The sequence below is a fragment of the Ahaetulla prasina genome, chromosome 16 (genome assembly GCF_028640845.1).
Source record: "Ahaetulla prasina isolate Xishuangbanna chromosome 16, ASM2864084v1, whole genome shotgun sequence".
Lineage (NCBI taxonomy): Eukaryota > Metazoa > Chordata > Lepidosauria > Squamata > Colubridae > Ahaetulla > Ahaetulla prasina.
This window is the reverse complement of record NC_080554.1, coordinates 1,592,765-1,612,576: the sequence shown is the minus strand read 5'-3', so window position 1 is coordinate 1,612,576 and position 19,812 is coordinate 1,592,765. Positions and strand designations below refer to the sequence as shown.

The 19,812-nt window shown below is 47.3% G+C and overlaps 1 protein-coding gene across 17 annotated transcripts in view; it reads left to right on the top strand.

The window, feature by feature from the left end:
* The window catches only part of FNBP1 (formin binding protein 1), a 78,294-nt gene that overhangs the window by 30,495 nt on the left and 27,987 nt on the right, over positions 1–19,812 (top strand). For all 17 annotated transcript variants that reach the window (XM_058159026.1, XM_058159027.1, XM_058159024.1 and 14 more), the window contains exons 5-8: positions 3,762–3,824; positions 5,007–5,111; positions 15,984–16,112; positions 19,354–19,500. In XM_058159026.1, the coding sequence (XP_058015009.1) occupies positions 3,762–3,824; positions 5,007–5,111; positions 15,984–16,112; positions 19,354–19,500 (444 nt within the window). The remainder of the gene's footprint in view (positions 1–3,761; positions 3,825–5,006; positions 5,112–15,983; positions 16,113–19,353; positions 19,501–19,812) is intronic.

Sequence of the window (19,812 nt, the reverse complement as noted above, 5' to 3'; positions counted from 1 at the left end):
GTCGGGTGTTTCTGCCAACATCAGCGTCCTGTTGTTTCCTTGGCACAAAATATAAATAACGCATCGGTTGTCGTCCGTCGAGGGCTCAACCTCAGGACTAAGATCATCGGTGTGATCTGCTCGGAAGGATGCAGAAGGGGAAAAAAACGAATGTTTTGGAGATTGGCAAGGAGCAAAAGGCTGGCTTGCAAACCTGTAATTAAGTCTGGCTGGAAAAGGGAACGCTGAGGTCTGGGTTATAATCTGAATTGATATGTCGGGCTTACTTACGCAGGGCAGAAAAAGCCCAAGAGACACAGAGAGAGAGAGAGAGAGAGAGAAATCATTAAAAAGCCAAGTTTGCTTCGTTTGGGGTTTTTCTGCTTTGCCAGGACACACACAAAAAAAAATTCTCTCATTTTTTTCTCTCTCTCGTTTTTGTGGCCTCCCAAAAAACACAGCCGTCTGCATTTGCACAGACACGTCGGTGGGTGGGTGGGCCATTTCCACACTGCCCCAGGGCTGGGTATTTTGGTTTTTTGGTTTTTTTAAAAAAAATTCAGCCCAAAAGCTGGAGATTCCCTGACATTTCAGCAGCTGAGGTCAGAGTTTTGACGTAGATACAGCAGAAAGAAATCGCTCTGTCTGGATGCTAACAAAAGGCACTGAAAAAGAAAAGAAAAGGAAGGGAAGGGAAGGGAAGGGGGCTGAGATTTTAGTATCCTGTCTGTGGCTCCTCCTTTCCCATCGCTACGGGTAGTCCTCGGTTTACAACCGGTCAACCGTTCCAAGTAATGACGGACCTTTAAAAAAAAAGAGATTTGGGACTCAGATGACCTGGTGAATGCAAATTGAACAGTGGTCCTCAGCTTGTGGCCACAATTTCCACTGCTTAGCAAGGCGGTCGTTAAGTGAGCCGCGCCCGACTGGACGTCCCTTTTGTCACTTTAAGTGAATCGCGTGGCCATTAAGCGAAGCTAGCTTCCCCCGTTGACTTCGCTTGTCGGAAGCCAGCTGGGAAAGTCACGTGATCCCACCCACCCACCCCCAGGATCCAGCAATACGTGCCAATTGCTAAGCGCCCAATGACATGACTGCGATGGGGATATTGTGACGGTCGTAGGCATGAGGATTGGTCCTCGGTCACTTTTTTCAAAGTGCAACTTCGAACAGCGGTTGTAATTGGAGGACTCCTTGCAAAGTTAACCAGTCCTGGTGATGCAGAAAATCGGTAGCTCGGAATAACTGGTAGGACTGCTGTCCGTGATTGGATTCTTCTTTGCTTGTGTTGTGAATGTGGAGGTTGTGTAAGGTGTGCCTCTGTGTAGAGTTGCGGCCCATTCCGAAGAACTACTGACAGTGGTGGGATTCAAATTTTTTTTACTACTGGTTCTGTGGGCGTGGCTTGGTGGGTGTGGCAGGGGAAGGATACTGCAGAATCTCCATTCCCTCCCGATCCCATTAACCTGCTTTCCAGCTCCGTTCTCCTGTTTAGGGCCACAAAAGAAGACTCAGCTGATCAGCTGGGACTCGGGAGGCAGCCAATAGATCGGGAGCCAGAGGTGGCATTTGCCGGTTCTCTGAACAACTCAAAAATTTCCGCTACCGGTTCGTCAGAACCGGCTGAGTACCATCTCTGGCTAGCAACCACAACAAGCATCTTCCTCTGTGCAGCCACTTGGCTGGTAGATCCTTGTGGTTGAAGCAAAACCAAGTCGTTGTCCCATCGCCAGCATCTCCTGATGGTTTGTGAGGAGCAGCTGATGGTTTGGGAGAAGGACAGGTGGCCCCGAGTGTTTCTCCCCAGCCTTCAGTAGACAACTTTACCCTTCAACCAATGGGTGTTCTTTCTCTGGCCGAGTGCCCAGAAGATCCATTAAGGGTTGTTCTCCTGTCTGGATGTCTCTCCAAAGACCTCTCTGGTGCTCCCCGTTCTGTGGCGTGAAGGACGTCGGGCTCAAAATAGAACGACCAACGATGCGGTTGACTGAAGGGAGACATTAACGGGCACTCGCTCACTCGGTGTGGCTGGAGAAGATGGGAGCTGTGGTCGGGTTCATCGGGGCGGGACTAGGGCCAGGCCTTCAGGGTAGGACATGCCAAGAGACAGATCCCACAGGGATCCATACTTCTTTTACCGTGGTAGGAAATAAGCACCGCATCTTGAACCCCTTTCCACGGATGAGAAAGTCAAGGTGGAGCTATTCTCAATGCCTTTCCCAGAAGCGGAAGTCTTCTGCCCCTACTTAGAGCGTTATCTCCTGTGCTTTGCATTCTTCTGACCAGTGGTGGGATTCAAATAATTTAACAACTGGTTCGCTGCCCTAATGACCAGCTGGGTGGGCGTGGCCATGGTGGGCGTGGCCAGTGGTGTGTGACAGGCAGCACTCGGCCTTCCTGCAGCCTCCTGGGAGCAAAAACGGGGCGTGTGAGGACTCCTGGAAGGGGCAGGGATGGGCGGGGTCAGACATCAATTTAACAACTGGTTCGCCCGAACTGGTCCGAACCGTCTGAATCCTACCAATGCAGCAAAGTCAAGGGGGAAGCCAGATTCCCTTAACAACCGTGTTACTAACTTATCAGCTGCAGTGATTCACTTAACAACTGAGGCAAGGGAGGTCATAAAGTGGGGCAAAGCTCCTGTTGTGTCTTGTCCGCTCTCACCGCAGCCGGGGTCTGCTTATCTGCTCCCGAACACGGAGGAATGTATGCCTCCCGGCCCCAGTCCTGGCTCCATGCCCAGACAAGCTGCAGAGGAGGGGGCACCTCCCGGCCCCAGCCCTGGCTCCATGCCCAAGCAGGCTGCAGAGGAGGGAGCACCCCCCGGCCCCAGCCCTGGCTCCATGCCCAGGCAAACGGAGCAGCTAGACCCCTCCCCCTCCTCCACAGCATGTGAGCCTGAGGAAAGTTTATTTCCAACAACAGCTGATTGGAGTGACCCTCGCGTCAGAAGATTGGATAGGCGGAGGCAACAGAAGGAAGGGAGGAGCAGGCCTTAATGAGTGCTGAGTCATGGAGCCACACCCCATGGCCTATATAAAGGATCTGCTTTCTGGCAGTCTCTGAGTCAGGCAAAGTCGAACTTATCTTGCTGAAGTCACTTACTGGTCTCCTGCCTGCTCTGAGGACTTTGCTAGGACTTTGGGCAGAGCTGCAGAGGCACGCCTGATTCGGATTTCCCTGACCCGGCCGTCAGCGGAGGAGTGGGACACGACAGCTCCCTTAACAGATGTTTCTCTCTTGGATTTGACCTCTTGGCCCCCTCAAAATTTGTACCAAGATGTCCCCGACCCAAGCTCGGTTCTAGACAGTCCAAGGGAGGAAAAATATATTTACAGGTAGCCTTTGACCACGATTGATCTCAAAAGATCCATTGCTAAGAAAGATGTTAAATGAGCTGTGCCTCACTTAACGACCGTTTTGCAATGGTTGTTAATCAAGTCTCTACAGTTGTTAAGCAAATGAGAAGGTTGTCGAGCGAATTGGCTTTGCGTATGACAATCTTAGGATCCCGAGGTGTCTAACTTACCATCATCAGTACAGGCCAAGCACCCAGAGATCGATGATCACGTGACGGTGGGGATGCTATGACGGTCATTAAGTGTGAAAAGTGATCCTAAGTCACTTTTTTCAGCGCCCTTGTAACTTTGAATGCTTGCTAAGCGAATGTTTGTAAGTCGTGGGCTACCTCCAATCATAAAAGCGGCCTTAAATTTGCCTCTTGTGAACCAAGCCTGCCTTTGTTAAAAAAAAATAAGACCTTGTGAATTCTTCCTTCCCAGCATTTTCACGACGGACGGAAAGCGCAGCAGCACATAGAAACCTGTTGGAAACAGCTGGAATCGGTAAGCGCGGGGGACTCCGTTCTATGTTAGGTTTGACACAGATGTTGGCTTGTTCCACGCACCAATGACGTCCGGAGGGATCACAACTGGGACCTGCAACTCGGTCATTAAGCAAAGCAGTTGCTAAATGAAACCGTGATGGTGCTTACAGGTCTGACTTCTGCTTTTCTTGGCATTACAGATTGGTGAAGGTTGTAATTGTTATCTGTTTTATTGATTGATTAATCTTTTTTTTAAAAAAAATGTATGCTGCCAATCACCCTTAAAAGAGAATTCCGGGTGACTTATTACAGATGATAAAAAGACAAATAGGGAAATAATAAAAATATGAAAACTAGGCAGATTGAAATATTAAAACTATCCCCCAAAAAACTCCCACAATTAAGAGATGGACAGCACGAGGTTTGGTTGTAAAGTTGCTTTCTCATCCCCGCCATAACTGTCAACGGTCGCTAAATGAGGCAGCCGCTGAACGAGGATGACCTGTAAAATCATCGTTAGAACCAGTCAATCAGAATAGAGCTGGAAGGGACCTTGGAGGTCTTCTAGTCCTGCTCAAGCAGGAGACCTCGTACCATATCAGACAAATGGCTGTCCAGTCTCTTCTTAAAAAGCTCCAGTGATGGAGGACCCACAACTTCTGGTGGCAAGCTGTTCCACTGGTTAATTGTCCTCCCTGTTAGGAAGCTCCTCTTTAATTCCAGGTTGCTTCTCTCTTTGATCAGTTGCCATCCATTGTTTCTTCTGATGTTTTGGAAAATAAGTTGACCCCCTTCCTCGTCTTTGGAGCAGCCCCTCAAATACTAGAACTGCTATCGCATCTCCTCCGGTCCTCCATTTCTCTAGACTGGCCAAACCCAAATCCTGCAACTGTTCTTCGCATGTTTTTTTGTCTCCAGGCCCTGAATGGTCAATGCAGTCTGAGATCCCCCAAACCTCAGCAGCTGTCTTCTTTTTTTAAATAAAAAATAAAAAATTCAAAACAAAATGCCCGAGCATGCAACTAACTTCAAAGAACTATCTAGCCGTGCCTGGCCCTTTAGGGCAGGGGGTCTCCAACCTTGGCATCTTTAAGACTTCTGGACTTCAACTTCCAGAAAGTTGAAGTCCACAAGTCTTAAAGTTGCCAAGGTTGGAGACCTTTGCTTTAGGACATGCTAACTCTCTGCCTTCCCTCGCCAGAGCAAGCGACGATTCGAACGGGATTGCAAAGAAGCCGACCGGGCGCAGCAATACTTCGAGAAGATGGACGCAGACATCAACGTCACGAAAGCAGATGTTGAGAAGGTAAGAAGGTTTGGGGGTGGTGTGTGTGTGTGTGACAGAGAGAGACGCACACAAAAAGAGAGAAACTTGTTTTGCTCGATTTTGGTCGCAGAATAACAGAGTCGGAAGGGACCTTGGAGGTCATCTAGTCCAGCGGTCACCAACTGGTGGTCCGTGGGAAAATGTTGGTGGTCCGCAGAAACATGATTTGCATTTTTTATATTGCACTAAGTCAGGGGTCCTCAAACTACGGCCCCTGGGACAGATACGTGCAATGAATGTTTGTGTTGCTGCAGAGAGTCTCGCCCTTCGGGGTCTTTTTGTGTGGGTCGAAGGGGGGCAGAAATTCCGACTTGGGGTCTGCTTCGGCCTCCTGGTGGGGGGCTTTGGGCGAAGGCTGGAGGGAAGAGCAGCTGGTGGCAAAGAGCTGGAGGGCCTCATTCCAGTGGGATTGCATCATAGCCTGGAACTGACTGACCATCTCAGCCTGCTGAGCCTCCAGGCGCCGGTACCTGGCCTTGCACTCCCGCAGGTCTTCCCTCTGCTTGGAAAGCCTATGCTCCTAGTCCTCAGTGAGATGCCTCCTTCTCGGCCAGATCCAATTTGAACTGTTGGATCAGCTGTTTTGCCAACTTTTTCTCGTGGCGGCTGCTTAGCTCCAACAACTGCTTCCTGTTGGGGCCCTAAGGAGCCCGGGTGGACAGGCGAGGAGGGGCTGGGAGGGGAGGGGCGAGTAGAGGCCGGCGAGGTCGAGTTGACCACGCCCACCCAGTCACATGACCACCTAGCCACGCCCACCCAGGCATATGATCATTAGGCAGATCCTATTAGTGGTCCGCGGGATTTAAAATTATGAATTTAGTGGTCCCTGAGATCTGTAAAATTGGGGACCCCTGATCTAGGTCAGATTTTCCGCCGCCGAGCAAAGCGGCCGTTAAGTCAGCCGTGTCCCGTTTTACGACTTTTTTTGGGGGGGCTTAAGCGAATCAGTGTGGCTCTTAAGCGAGTCACACGGTCATTGAGTGAATCCATCTTTCTCCCCCCTCCCTCCCTTGACTTTGCTTGTCGGAAGCCTCGTGGGGCCGTCCCTTGTCTTGGCACCCGTCAAACTGGGGGTTTCTGGACGTTCGATGCCACCCCGTCCGTGCCTGGTGTGCACATGACGTGTCACTGGCCCCGAGAGAACAGTGTGTGTGTGTGTGTGTGTGTGTTTTTGTGGAGTGTGTTAGGTCTTGTGGCTGGGGACATGTGATCCGGAGCTTACATAATTGCGGTGCAGAATAGCACATTGTTTATTTACGGGGCTGCTGTTGCTTCGGGTGCTCTTTCTTTCTCTCTCCTCTCTCTCTCTTTATCTTCTCTCTCTCTCTTCTCTTTCTCTATTCTTCCCTTTCTCTCTTCCCTTTCTCTCTCTTCTCTCTCTCTCTCTCCTTTCTCTCTCTTTATCTTCTCTCTCTCTTCTCCTTCTCTTTCTCCCCCTCTTCTCTTTCTCTTTCTCTCTCTCTCTCCCCCTTCTCTCTCTACCTTCTCTCTCTCTTTCTATTTCTCTCTTTCTCTTCTCTCTCTTCTCTTCTCTCTTCTCTTTCTCTATTCTTCCATTTCTCTCTCTTCTTTCTCTCTCCTCTCTCTCTTCTTTCTCTGTCCCTCCTCTCTTCTCTGTCTCCTCCTTCTCTCTTTATCTTCTCTCTCTCTCTCTCCCCTTCTCTCTCTCTCTCTTTCTCTATCTTTTATCTCTCTCTTCTCTTTCTCTCTCTTTCTTTTTCTCTCTTCCCTGCTCTTCTTTCTCTCTCTTCTCTCCCATCTCTCCTCTCTCTCTTCCCCCCTCTTTTTTCTCTCTTTCCCTCCTCTCTCTCTTCTCTCTAGCTCAGCCCTAACTCGGCCTTCCTAGGATGACGCAACTGAGGTTTTTTCAACCTCTACCTTTTGTTAGCAGCCCTTGGTTTTCTGCCTTTCCCTCGGCTTGGCTGCCTCCTTCCTGTGGCAGGAGATTTCCCGGCCTCCGGAGGCAGCTCCTTTGGTTTCGGGTTGAGTTGTAGAAAGCTAAAATAAAAGTTGCAGAAAGCTAAAATACGTTGCATTTAGGTAAGCTGGCCAGGATAGGACTAGCTAGCTTGGCCGGGTTCAATCGGTTGATCTTCTTTTCGGCAATTGGATCTCGCCGTCGCTTTCCGTTGCTAAGCAAGCTGGTTGTTAAATGAGTCGCAGCCAATTTTACGACCTTTTTTTTTTTTGCCACGGTTGTTAAGTCAATGACTGCAGCGAATCCTGCTCTTGTTAAGCAAATCCAGATCCGGACAAGCAAAGTCGACGGTCATTAAGTGCGAGAAACAGCCACCAATCCCTTTTTTTCAGCGCCGACTTTGAACGGTCACTAAACGAAAGTCACAAATGGAGGGCTCCCCTATAGGAAGAAATCTGGAGATCTTGTGCATTTCGTGGTCAATTTATTTGATAACACAAATCCATTATTTAAAGTTGATTTTTCTGATTTCTTTTTGAATCTCTGAATTTTTATTTTATTTTATTTATTTTTTTGGCTTTTCCCAGCCTGGGCAGGAGAAACAAACGTTGTTGGCCGTGTGAAAAAAATTGTGACGGGCTTGAAAAGTGAGCAGACTCTCTTTTAGCTCCGGCTTCGGTTCTTTTACCATTTTGGGGAAACTCGTGCAGGGAAGGGAAGATACTCCCTCCCTCCCTTCTGCTGTTTCTCCTTTGGCTGGCTGAGAACGATTGCAGGAATTGGGTAGGTTTAATCCAGCCCTCTCAATTCCTGGCAAATAGATGGGAAAGAAATGGAGGTAGTGACAGATTTTATTTTCCTGGGCTCCAAGATCACTGCAGATGGGGACTGCAGCCAAGAAATTAAAAGACGCTTGCTCCTGGGGAGGAAAGCCATGGCAAACCTAGACAGCGTACTAAAAAGCAGAGACATCACCCTGCCAACAAAAGTGCGTATAGTCAAGGCTCTGGTTTTCCCAGTTGCAATGGATGGCTGTGAAAGTTGGACCATAAGGAAGGCTGAGCGTCAAAGAATGGAGGCCTTTGAACTCTGGTGCTGGAGAAGACTCCTGCGAGTCCCTTGGACTGCAAGGCGAACAAACAAGTCAGTCCTAGAGGAGATCAACCCTGACTGCTCTTTAGAAGGCCAGATCCTGAAGAGGAAATTCAAATACTTTGGCCACCTCATGAGAAGGAAGGACTCCCTGGAGAAGAGCCTAATGCTGGGAACGATGGAGGGTAAAAGAAGAAGAAGGGGACGGTAGAGAACGAGGTGGCTGGATGGAGTCACTGAAGTGGTCGGCATGAACTTAAATGGACTCCAGAGGATGGTAGAGGACAGGAAGGTCTGGAGGAACTTTGTCCAAGGGGTCACGATGGGTCGGACACAACTTTGCAACTAACAACAACAAAAATTTAACTGAAAAGTAAATCCCCTTTTGCGATCTCCTGAAAAGGAAAATCCGGGGTGGGGGTTGGAATCAGATTCACTTAACCACCGTTTTCCTGATTTAACGGCTTGTAGTGATCCACTTAAACAACCGTGGCGAGAGAAGTCTTAAAACAAGGGAAAACTCCCTTAAGAAATGTCTCCCTTTGAAAGCAGGGAGAACGGTATTTGCACAATATTGGAAAAAATGAGGAAATAATTCCTACAGAGGAAAAAATATAATTAGAAAAATATTAGACTGCAGAAATGGATAGGTTAACGCTAAAAATAAAGGACAAGAAAGACACAGAATGGCTTTCTAACTTGGGGCTTGTTTTACCAATGGTTAGATCAGGGGTCTCCAACCTTGGCAACTTTAAGACTTGTGGACTTCAACTCCCAGAGCTCTGGGAGTTGAAGTCCACAAGTCTTAAAGTTGCCAAGGTTGGAGACCCCTGGGTTAGATAAACAAAGGCAGAAATTAAAAACTGGAAGAACATCATTTTATATATAAGTAAAGGATGTTACTACCGCTATTATCAATTGTGTTGTAAATGTTGTACCTTGATGAACGTATCTTTTCTTTTATGTACACTGAGAGCATATGCACCAAGACAAATTCCTTGTGTGTCCAATCACACTTGGCCAACAAAAAATTCTATTCTATTACTATATGTTTGTAAATTGACTCAGACGATACACCGCTTACTAAGCACTTAGATGTGTTAAAGGAAAACGTATAAATAAAATATATATAGATATAAAAAGAAAGGTCTCCCTGAGCAACCTAAATGGGCATCGACGGCTTGCGTGAGTTTAAGGTTAACACATCTGGGGCAGAACCGATGGGGGGGGTGAGGGGGGGTAGCGTTTTAGGGTAGGCTCTGTGATCACAGCTCTGCCCTCTTGGTTGGAGCCTCATTAGGGCCTCTTCTTCTTCTTCTCCTTCTTCTTCTTCTTCTTCTTCTTCTTCTTCTTCTTCTTCTTCTTCTTCTTCTTCTTCTTCTTCTTCTTCTTCTTCTTCTTCCCATCTCCTCTTCCTCTGTCATCATCATCATCTTCTTCTTCTTCTTCTTCTTCTTCTTCTTCTTCTTCTTCTTCTTCTTCTTCTTCTTCTTCTTCTTCTTCTTCTCCTCCTCCTCCTCCTCCTCCTCCTCTCATTCGCCCTGCCTGGGAGATGATTGGCCTGGATTCCATCCCTATTGTAATACTTGGCTGAGGCTGCTGAAGGAAAGGGTGAATTTTGGCGCTTGCGATGAGCTCCCGGGTGGCTGAGTGGTGGTGGAAAATATTTTTCCTTTCTGAGCACTGCAAGGGAGATATTTCCTTCTTTTTCTCCTCTCCTTCTCTTCTTCCCCGTCTGTTGTTTATTTATCTCTTCCTTCTTCTTTCTCCTTCTCCTCTTTATCTCCTCCTTCTCTTTCTCTTCCATCTTCTCCTTCTCTTCTTCCTCTTCTGCTGTTTATTTATCTCCTTCTCCTTCTTTCTCCTTCTCCTCCTCCTCCTCCTCCTCCTCTTTATCTCCTCCTTCTCCTTCTCTGTCTCTTTCTCTTCTATCTTCCTTCTCTTCTTCCCCTTCGGCTGTTTATTTATCTCTTCTTCTTCTTCTCCTTCTCCTCTTTATCTCCTCCTTCTCTTTACCTTCCATCTTTTCCTTCTCTTCTTCCTCTTCTGCTGTTTATTTATCTCCTTCTCCTTCTTCCTCCTTCTCCTCCTCCTTCTCCTCCTCCTCCTCTTTATCTCCTCCTTCTCCTTCTCTGTCTCTTTCTCTTCTATCTTCCCTTCTCTTCTTCCCCTTCGCTGTTTATTTATCTCTTTCTCCTTTTCCTTCTCCTTCTCTTCCTCCTCCTCCTCTTTATCTCCTTCTCTTTCTCTTCCATCTTCTCCTCTTCCTCCCCTTCTCTTATTCATTTATCTCTCCTTCTCTTTCTCCTCCTTCTCCTCTTTCTCTCCTATCTTCTCTTCTTCCCCTTCCGCTCTTTATTTATCTCCTCCTTCTCCTTCTTTTTCTTCATCCCCTTCCTTCCTTCCTTCCTTCCTTCCTTCCTTCCTTCCTTCCTTCCTTCCTTCCTTCGCGACCTACCTACTTCTCCCCCTCCTCCTCCTCTTTCCAAGCCTGTTTTTAATCTGTACTGATGCTCCTTGCATGATAGGGAATAGTATCTTGCTTTTCCACCCCAAACAAATTGGGGGTCTTTTTGCTCCCTTCCAAAGAGAGCAATGTGTGAAATCCATCTTTGTTGAGCTGCAGAAGTTCTAACTAATCTGAAAACGTTCTAAAAGCAACTTGTGTTCTCTTGTGCTAGATTTCTCTTTGCGAGGTTTATTGTGCTAGATTTCAACCTGCAGGGATTTTTGTTTTAAAACTTATTTATCCCATTCTGTCTCGTGAATTTCTCAATTGTACTCTTCAAGAAACGGTTAATCCCACGCTCTTGGGGCCACACCATTGTGTTATTTTTCCCCCCCTCTTGTTCCCGAAACCACCCCGCTTCCTAACAGGAGGGTCTCTTTTTCAAATTATGTATTTGTTTAAAATACTCCCAACCGGCCAAACGAGCCGCCAGGGAACCCCTTGATCTAAAACCAGAGGCAAAACATATCCAGTTGCTGTATCAGGCAATCACATCAGGGTTTAAATAAATAAAAAAAGATGAGTCATTCTTCTGAAGCCCAACAAAATCCAGCCTCGGTGGGCGTGGGGAAGGGTGAATTTAAGTTCCATGGAAAATACTGGGAAATTTATTTTCCTCCTGGGTGGTCCGTCCACTTCCTTTGCACACCTATCTGCACAATTGCAACCACCCAACTCCCAACTTGCATTCTGAAGCCCCACAAAGAAACTGAATTGGATTATCTCGAATTATCACCCTGAATATTTTTATGAAGAGCTGGGGGAATGAAAGCAATTTGCTTTTATAAAAAGGGACGGGTGTAGAGGAAACCTGAACGCAGAGCAAGAGCCCCAATCAGTTGACTTTGTATATAAATATACAAATAGAATGAAGACTATTGCTAACATAGTGTAAGCCGCCCTGAGTCTTCGGAGAAGGGCGGGATATAAATGCAAATTAAAAAAAAAATCAAATTTACAGCAGCTCTCCAAGGGTTAAAAACACTGCAAAGGTAGTCCTCGAATACCACCTCTGGCTGGTCCCAGAGTAGGGTGGGAATGGAGACTTTGCAGTATCCTTCCCCTGCCACGCCCACCAAGCTACACCACACCCACCAAGCCACACCCACAGAGCCGGTGGTAAAAAAAAAATTGGATTTCATCACTGGTTGGACTAGACGACCTCCGAGGTCCCTTCCAACTCTTGTTATCCTGCATTCTATATCCTGTATTCTGCCTGAGTTTAAAACAAGCCAAACCTTGGAACACTTCAACCCAGAATTGGCGGCTAGCGGTTCTCCCAAATGCCAGAACAGCAAAACTAAATTGCATTTTTAACTCAGTGGCGAGTGTGGGAACCCACTGATAACGTGCACCAGGGCGTGTCCGGTCATTTTTATCAAATATCAGTCCTTCACAGCTTTTTCATTATATGTATGTATGTATGATAATTTTGGGTGTCGTCCCCCCCCCATGCTAGCAGAATTGAGATGTGACTCTACCTTGGTGGATGCGTGAAGCTGAAGTCCAAAAGTTGAATTGTTGGGTTTTTGTTTTGTTTTTAAAGTAAGCCTCCTTTAATCCAGTTTATTTTTGAAACAGAACTTGGCATGTCTTGTTTTTGACTTGTTTATCTTCTCCGACGCACAGCTGGTTTGGCCACAGTACAATGCAGGATTTGGCCTGGAAGAGAGACGGTCACCCACCCACACACACACACACACCAAAAAAAGAGGAAAAACCCTTTCTGACTTTGAGCTGGAAATCAAATTTCAGCGGGAGCCCAGAGATGGATTTCGGATTGTTATTCTTTGTAGATCAGCTGTGTATCTCCGGAATTAGCCTCCTGCAAACAGCTAACCACCCTTGGCTTTCCTTTGCAGGGAGAGGTTGTTTGTAGGGAACAAAAAAAAAGGCTATCTATTGACATTTTTGCCGTTTCTGGAATCTGGAAAGGGATGCAGAGGGAATAGATTTTGCAAAGCCAGGCTTGGCACTTCTTCGGCTAAGATGGAAAAGACATAAATTAGAAGGGAGGCTAAGAGCCAGTTTGGTCCAGGAATGCTCAAGAGAGACGGAATTGCAACAATTTTTATGCAATATTCTGCCCTCAGTGGCTCTGTATGAGTTACCGTTTGGGATTTAGGAGCGTAGGAAAAGCCACCTCCTCTGAGGAAGCTATGTGTTGTGTCTCTGCATGAGTTGCTGCCCTGAGTATAGGGGGTGTAGGGAAGGGGTACTTCCTATGAGGAAGCTGCCTGTGGTGTCTCTGTATGAGCTGTTAACCTGAGCATAAGGATGTAGGGAAGAGGTTCCGTCCGTGAGAAAACTGCTCCGTTGTGTCTCTGCATGAGTTGCTGCCCCTGAGTGTAGGGATGTAGGGATGGAGCTCCTCCCAGGAGGGAGCTCTTCATTGTGTCTCTGTATGAATTATTTCCCTAAGTGGAGGGAGGGAGTCATATCTCCCAAGTAATATGGTTCAATGCAGTATTGTTTAACTGGCTGAACTCTCAGAGTAAATTTTATTCTTTTGTCAATTTCCTAATTTTTTCAGACTTCCATGCACCTTTTTTTTTCAAATTCAGCAACATCAAGCAGAAAAAGAAGGGGGGGAGGGAGGAGAAGATATTAGTCAAAAATGAATGCCAGTGTGGGTTATAGGGGGAAAGAAAATTGTGTGCAAAAAACGAGGGTGTAAAATTACGTCGCATGGAAATGTCTGCAGATTGTCATGTGCAGGAACCTTTAATTAAAACGAAGAAACAGGATGGATTTAATGTCCAAAAAAACAAAAACGTGAAAAGAAACCAAAATATTTATCTCCGTCGGTAATAATGAACATATGTGGATTCCGAACGGCATGCTTTTTAAAAAAAAAATGACTTGCATTCTAACTCATTGCCTGTAGTGGGTTCTGACTGCATTAAATACTTGCACACTGTCCATTCTTTTTTTTGAGGGGGGGGGCTCCTCCCAATTAATGCATTGTGATTTGGCATTTTCCCAGAACAATTCAAGGAAGCAAAGTTGTCTATTTTAACACTGCAGCAAAATCCATCTTGCAGCCTTTCGCAAAGGGGCTTCTTTGGTTTATTTTTTTATTATTATTATTCTCAGAGTGCTTGAGAATTCCTTTCAGACTTTTCCCCTTCTCTTTCCTTCTCTTCGTCTTCCTTCCTCCCTCCTCTTCCACCCTTCCTCTTCTCCTTTCTTCTTCCTCTTCTTCTCCTCCCATCCTCCTCCTCTTCCTGTTTCTACACCCCTCTTCTTTTCCTCTTTTTCTCTCCCTCTCTTTCTCTTCTTTCTTCTCTCCTCCTCCTCCACCCATCCTCCTTCTTCCTCTCCTCCCTCTTCCTCTTCTTTCTTCTTCTCCTCCCATCCTCCTCTTCTTCCTCTTCCTTTTCCTCCTCTTCCTCCTTTCTTCTCTTCTTCCTCCTCCTCCTCTTCTTATTCCTCTTTTCTTCCCCTCTTTTCTCTTCTTTCTTCTCTCCTCCACCACCCATCCTCCTCTTCCTCTTCTTCCTCTTCCTCTTTTCTCCCCTTCTCTTTCTCTTCTTTCTTCCTCCTCCTCCTCCTCCATCCATCCTCCTCTTCCTCTCCTTCACCTCCTCCCTCTTCCTCTTCTTTCTTCTCTCCTTCTCCTCCCATCCTCCCCCTCTTCCTTTTCCTCCTCTTCCTCCTTTCTTCTCTTCTCTTCCTCCTCCTCCTCCACCCATCCTCTTCCTCCTCTTTTTATTCCACTTTTTCGCCTCCTCTTCTTCCTCTTCTCCCTCCCTCCCTCCCTTCTTCCCTGCCTCCCTTGGTATTGAATGCAACCTTAAGCAGTCAGGGAAGGCTGCTGGAGGAAAGCCGACCGATTTTCAAGCCCTCCCTTTCTCCAAAATCTCACCAAATAAGGACTGCCAGAAGACCCAGCTCTCCCCTTCGCTGGAGAATGCCCCACCGTTTTATTTATTTTATTTTATTTTTAAACAAAAGGGGGATTCTTCGGAACTGCAGAGGAATGCATTCTGCACGCGTGCAGAGGTGCCTTCTTCACCCTTGGCATTCCTCCCCGGAGCCCAGGTCCTTCCCAAAAGCAGGCTGCAACATCTGGGGCTGCAAGCCAAGTTCCAGGGCGGTGGGGATAAAAAGGCATTTGATGCGAAGCAGATGAGAGGGAGGCTGTGAGAGTCAACAGAACCAAGTGGGTTGAGGAAGGAACGCCAGACGGTGAAAATCTTGCTAAAAGGCAGAGGTGGGCGGAGGAGCTGACTTACAAAAGGGATTGTTGATGGAAAATATTTATGCAAAGACAGCGCCAATAGCCAGCAGGAAATAATTTAACCAATTCCTGCTTTTAAAGCGGGCCAAGATGCCCTTCTGCCCATTAAACTGTGGGGGTTTTTTCCAATCCTGCCCGTAATTCAAAGTAGTGAACGTATTAATCATCCTTTCTGCTCCTCTTTTCACCACAACAATAACCCTGCGAGGTGGGTCAGGGAGAAAGAGAGGGAGGGAGGCAGGGAGAGACTGGCCCAAAGTCATCTGGCCGGCTTTCACATCTAAAGCAGGACTAGAACTCACCATCACCTGGTGATTGGCTCAAAGTCAAGCGACCAGATTCAATGCCTAAAGCAGGAGTAGAACTTGCAGTCTCCTGGTGATTGGCCCAAAGTTACCCAGCTGGCTTTCATGGCCAAGATGGGACTAGAACTCACCATCTCCTAGTGATTGGCCCAAAGTCACCCAGCTGGCTTTTATGGCTAAAGCAGGACTAGAACTCACTGTCTCCTGGTGAGTTCTAGTCCCACCTTATGGTGTCTGGCCCAGAGGTCGTCCAGACGGCATTCATGCCTAAAGCAGAACTAGAACTCACTGTCTCCTGGTGATTGGCCCAAAGTCACCCAGCTGGCGTTCAAGCTAAGACAAGACTAGAACTCACCATCTCCTGGTGAACGACCCAAAGTTGCCCAGCTAACTTTCATGGCTAAGATGGGACTAGAATTCACCATCTCCTGATAAACGACCCAAAGTTGCCCCAGCTAGCTTTCATGGCTAAGATGGGACTATAACTCACCGTCTCCTAGCGATTGGCCCAAAGTCACCCAGCCAGCTTTCACCTGTAAGACGGCACTAGAACTCCCAGCCTCCTGGTTCCTAGTCCAGCATCTTAACCTCTCCACCGAACTGACTCTCTTCCCCTTTTTCCTTAGCCTCTTTCTGCTTCTTTCGGGGGTCTTTTGCAATCCCTCCCTCGTTTTGCAAGATAGGGGTGCAAAATCTCTGCGGAAGCATCCGCCAAGTGTCCAGTTCGTGGAGAGCTTGTCACATTTTTCTATCTCTCCTCCTCCTCCTCTTCCTCCTCCTCCAGGCGCGCCAGCAAGCCCAGCTCCGTCACCAGATGGCCGAAGACAGCAAGGGAGAGTATCTGTCCACGTTACAGAAATTCAACCACGAGCAACGGGAACACTACCACACGCATATCCCCAATATTTTCCAGGTGAGGCTCCTCCTTTGCAACCTCTCGCCATTTGGGTCTCCGAATTATTTTTTGCAGCAAACAACATATTCCTGGACTCTACGGCCACTGTTTGGCCCAGCAGTTCTGTGGCTCAGCCAGGCGGTTGTTAAGTGAATCTTGCTCCGTTTTACAACCTTCCCTGCCACGGTGGTTAAGTGAACCCCTGCAGTTGTTAAAGTTGATAACGACAACGGTTGTTAAATCGCGGCTCCCCCATTGTTGGTCAAGGAGGTCGCAAAAGCGGGTCAAGGGCCTTGCTGTGGCTCAACAGGCTAATGCAGTCTGTTATTAACACAGCTGCCTGCAATTACAATTACTGCAGGTTCGAGTCCCACCAGGCCCAAGGTTGACTCAGCCTTCCATCCTTTATAAGGTAGGTAAAATGAGGACCCAGATTGTTGTGGGGGCAATAAGTTGACTTTGTATATAATATACAAATGGATGAGACTATTGCCTTACACAATGTAAGCCGCCCTGAGTCTTCGGAGAAGGGCGGGATATAAATGCAAATTAAAAAAAAAAAGTTTCCCCCCTCCCGCCCCCAGGATAATTGCAACCGTCATAAACGCGAGTCGGTGGCCAACGATCCAAATTTTGATCACGCGGATGCTGCAACGGTCGTAGGTGTGAAAAATGGACATAAGTCACTTTCTTTCTAGTGCCGTTGTAACTTGGAACCGTCACTAAATGAAGAGTTCAGGAATGATCGGTCTGAAGCAACCCTGCTCCTCCCTGATCTTCAGCTAGTTTTGAATGAATGAACTCTGGCTGGAATTCAGACTCGGGAGCCACACAGCTGCCTGTTGTCTGAAAGACTCCAGAGCTGTCGTTGTGTTGACATCATTGTTTGTCAAGCCGTTGTCACTTGCCGCTCTGCAGCTGGAGAGACACAACACGGATGGGGCAACCCGGTGCCAGGTTGAACCAATCGAGGGCTCTGCCTTTGATTTCCCAAGCCAAGGATTCGTTGTGTGACCATTGTCAAAGGTTGTTTAGTGAATCTGGCTTCCCCCATCAACTTTGCTTGTCGGAAACTGACTTACAGGACACTGTAGCCGTCGTAAATACAGCTAGTCCTCGACGTACGACCAGAATGGAGGACCCAAATTTCTGTTGTTAAGTAAGACATTTGTTAAATGACTTTGCAGCGTCGCAAAAGGAGTCATCTGATCCCGTTCTGACAACGGGGAAGCCAGGTTTGCTTAAACAACCCTGGTGCTAACTTAACAAATGCAACGATTCGCTTAACAACGGTGGCAAGTCGTAAAATGGGGCAACAGTCGCTTAACAACCGTCTTGCTTAGCAACAGGGCTCAATTGCGTTCGTAAGTGGAGGATTTTCCTGCAGTTGTGTCTCCAAAGCACGGGAGGAACACACACGCTGGAACTTTCAAATGTCATAAACAAACAAATACGTGTAATAATCTGATATCTCCTACCCCGGTTTCTATATTCTTCTGTTTTTGGTCATCTTCATTGCCTCCTAACGACTCATTGCAGCCGTTTCCCTCTGTGACCAAAAGTGGAATGGAAAATTCCCAAACCTGTCACAAGAAGAATTTGGAGCCAGCAGCTTCTAATTTTGAAAAATATTCTTCCCTGCGTGGGGGGGGTGTGGGTGTTTCCGGGAATTGTTCTCGGCCTTTCACCGACCAGTTGCAGAAGGAAATTAGGAAACGCAGGAACTGGGATGTGCTGGGTTTTATCGGTCGCTGCATTGGGAGTAAAAGTCAGCGGAGCACCTCAACAATATCTTCCTGGAGAAATGGGAGGAAAAACGTGAGCGATGTTTGTGATACATCCTTGGGCCCAAAGCAATAAAAAAAAAAAAGTAAAATCCTACCGGTTCGCACAGGTTCATGTGAACCGGTAGTGATAAAATCTACCGGTTCGGTGAAACGGTAGTAAAAAAAACGCTACTGGTTGGTCCAAATCGGTATTTCCAATGATCAGCTGTGCCACGTGATTTAAATTCACTAGAAAGCAGGAAATCCTGCTTTCTAGCGAATCTAAATTGTGCGGCAGAGCTGTTCCCCACTCCCTCACTGTTCTACTTACCTTCAAACTGCGCATGGACATGCAGCATGCACATAGTGTGTGTCTGGCATGCACCGATCATGTGCATGCACACAGTATGTGTTTGGCACGCACCATCCATGCACACACACGCAGTGTGCGTCTGGTGTGCACCGTGCATGCATGGGCAAGCAAACCAGTAGCAACTCACTGAGGATTTCACCGCTGGCCCAAAGCTTTGGTGGAGTGTGTGTGTGTGTGTGTACTCCCTCTTCACCCAGATAAATGGATAGAGTTGTGTTACTTTGGTTATGGAGAACTTGATGCTCTCTGAGCTGGATTGTTTTCTTGTGGATGTTTTATTACCTGACCGGGTAACATTATCAGTGCTGGAAAGCAACCCAGCTCAGAGAGCCTACCAAGGTCCCTTCATTTCAACCCTGAGCTACAAATATTTTCCTTTATTGGCCTTGCCGACGTTTCTTGACCCAACTAGGTAACCTTATCAGTGCTAGTGAGTGTGGGGTTTGCTCCCTGTTTATAGACAGTAACTCTGAGCTTGGTGGTCTCCTTACAGAGGAGACCCATTTGACGTTTCATGACCCAACTAGGTAACCTTATCAGTGCTAGTGAGGGTGGGGTTTGCTCCCTGTTTATAGACAGTAACTCTGAGCTTGGTGGTCTCCTTACAGAGGAGACCCATTTGACGTTTCATGACCCAACTAGGTAACCTTATCAGTGCTAGTGAGGGTGGGGTTTGCTCCCTGTTTATAGACAGTAACTCTGAGCTTGGTGGTCTCCTTACAGACATTTCGTGACCCAACTAGGTAACACCATCAGTGTTGGTGAACGTGGCTGGATCCCTGGTTTATATACATTAGCTCTGAGCTGGGTTCTAATTGGAGTGTTTTGGGAGGTATTCCGTTTATTTTATTTATTTTAAATTTATTCAATTTCTGTAGCAGCCCATCTCAGTGAATGATACTGGGCAGCTTACAATTTACAATTTTATAGGTCTTTTGGAGTTACGTTTGTGAATAACTTTACCTTCCCCGTCACTTCTCGGTCAGTCCCATTTTGGTGTTGGAGTTGACCCACTCACCTTTCGGGTTTTCTCCTAGAAGGTGTGACTGTTTCTAGGTTGCTACAAGGACGGGGAAGATCCCTGGAAGATTTTTAACCTCTGGCTCTTTCCTCTTTCCAGAAAATCCAGGACATGGAAGAGAGACGGATCATCAGAATAGGGGAATCCATGAAAACGTTTGCCGAGGTGGATCGCCAGGTGACGCCCATCATCGGGAAGTGCCTGGATGAGATCACCAAGGCAGTGGATTCCATTGACCCAAAGCACGTAAGTGGGCGGGGTCCTTCAAGACCCAGAATCAAAAACCCGGGTTTCGGAGAAGGAGATATTTAACCCTGTTCATCAGGCATAAACCATAGAGTGGGGCGGTGGCCTAGAGGTGGAGTTCTCGCCTCTCAATCAGGATGCTGTGGGTTCGATCCTAGGGAGAGGCAGATATTTCTCTCTCTGGGCACGATGAGAATATATCCACCGAACAAAACTCTGCATTGGCAACCTGGAAGGGCATCCGGCCATTCAAACACTCAGCTCCATTCAGTTGCCCAGACTCCACCCCGCAAGGAATTATGGGGTCATTAA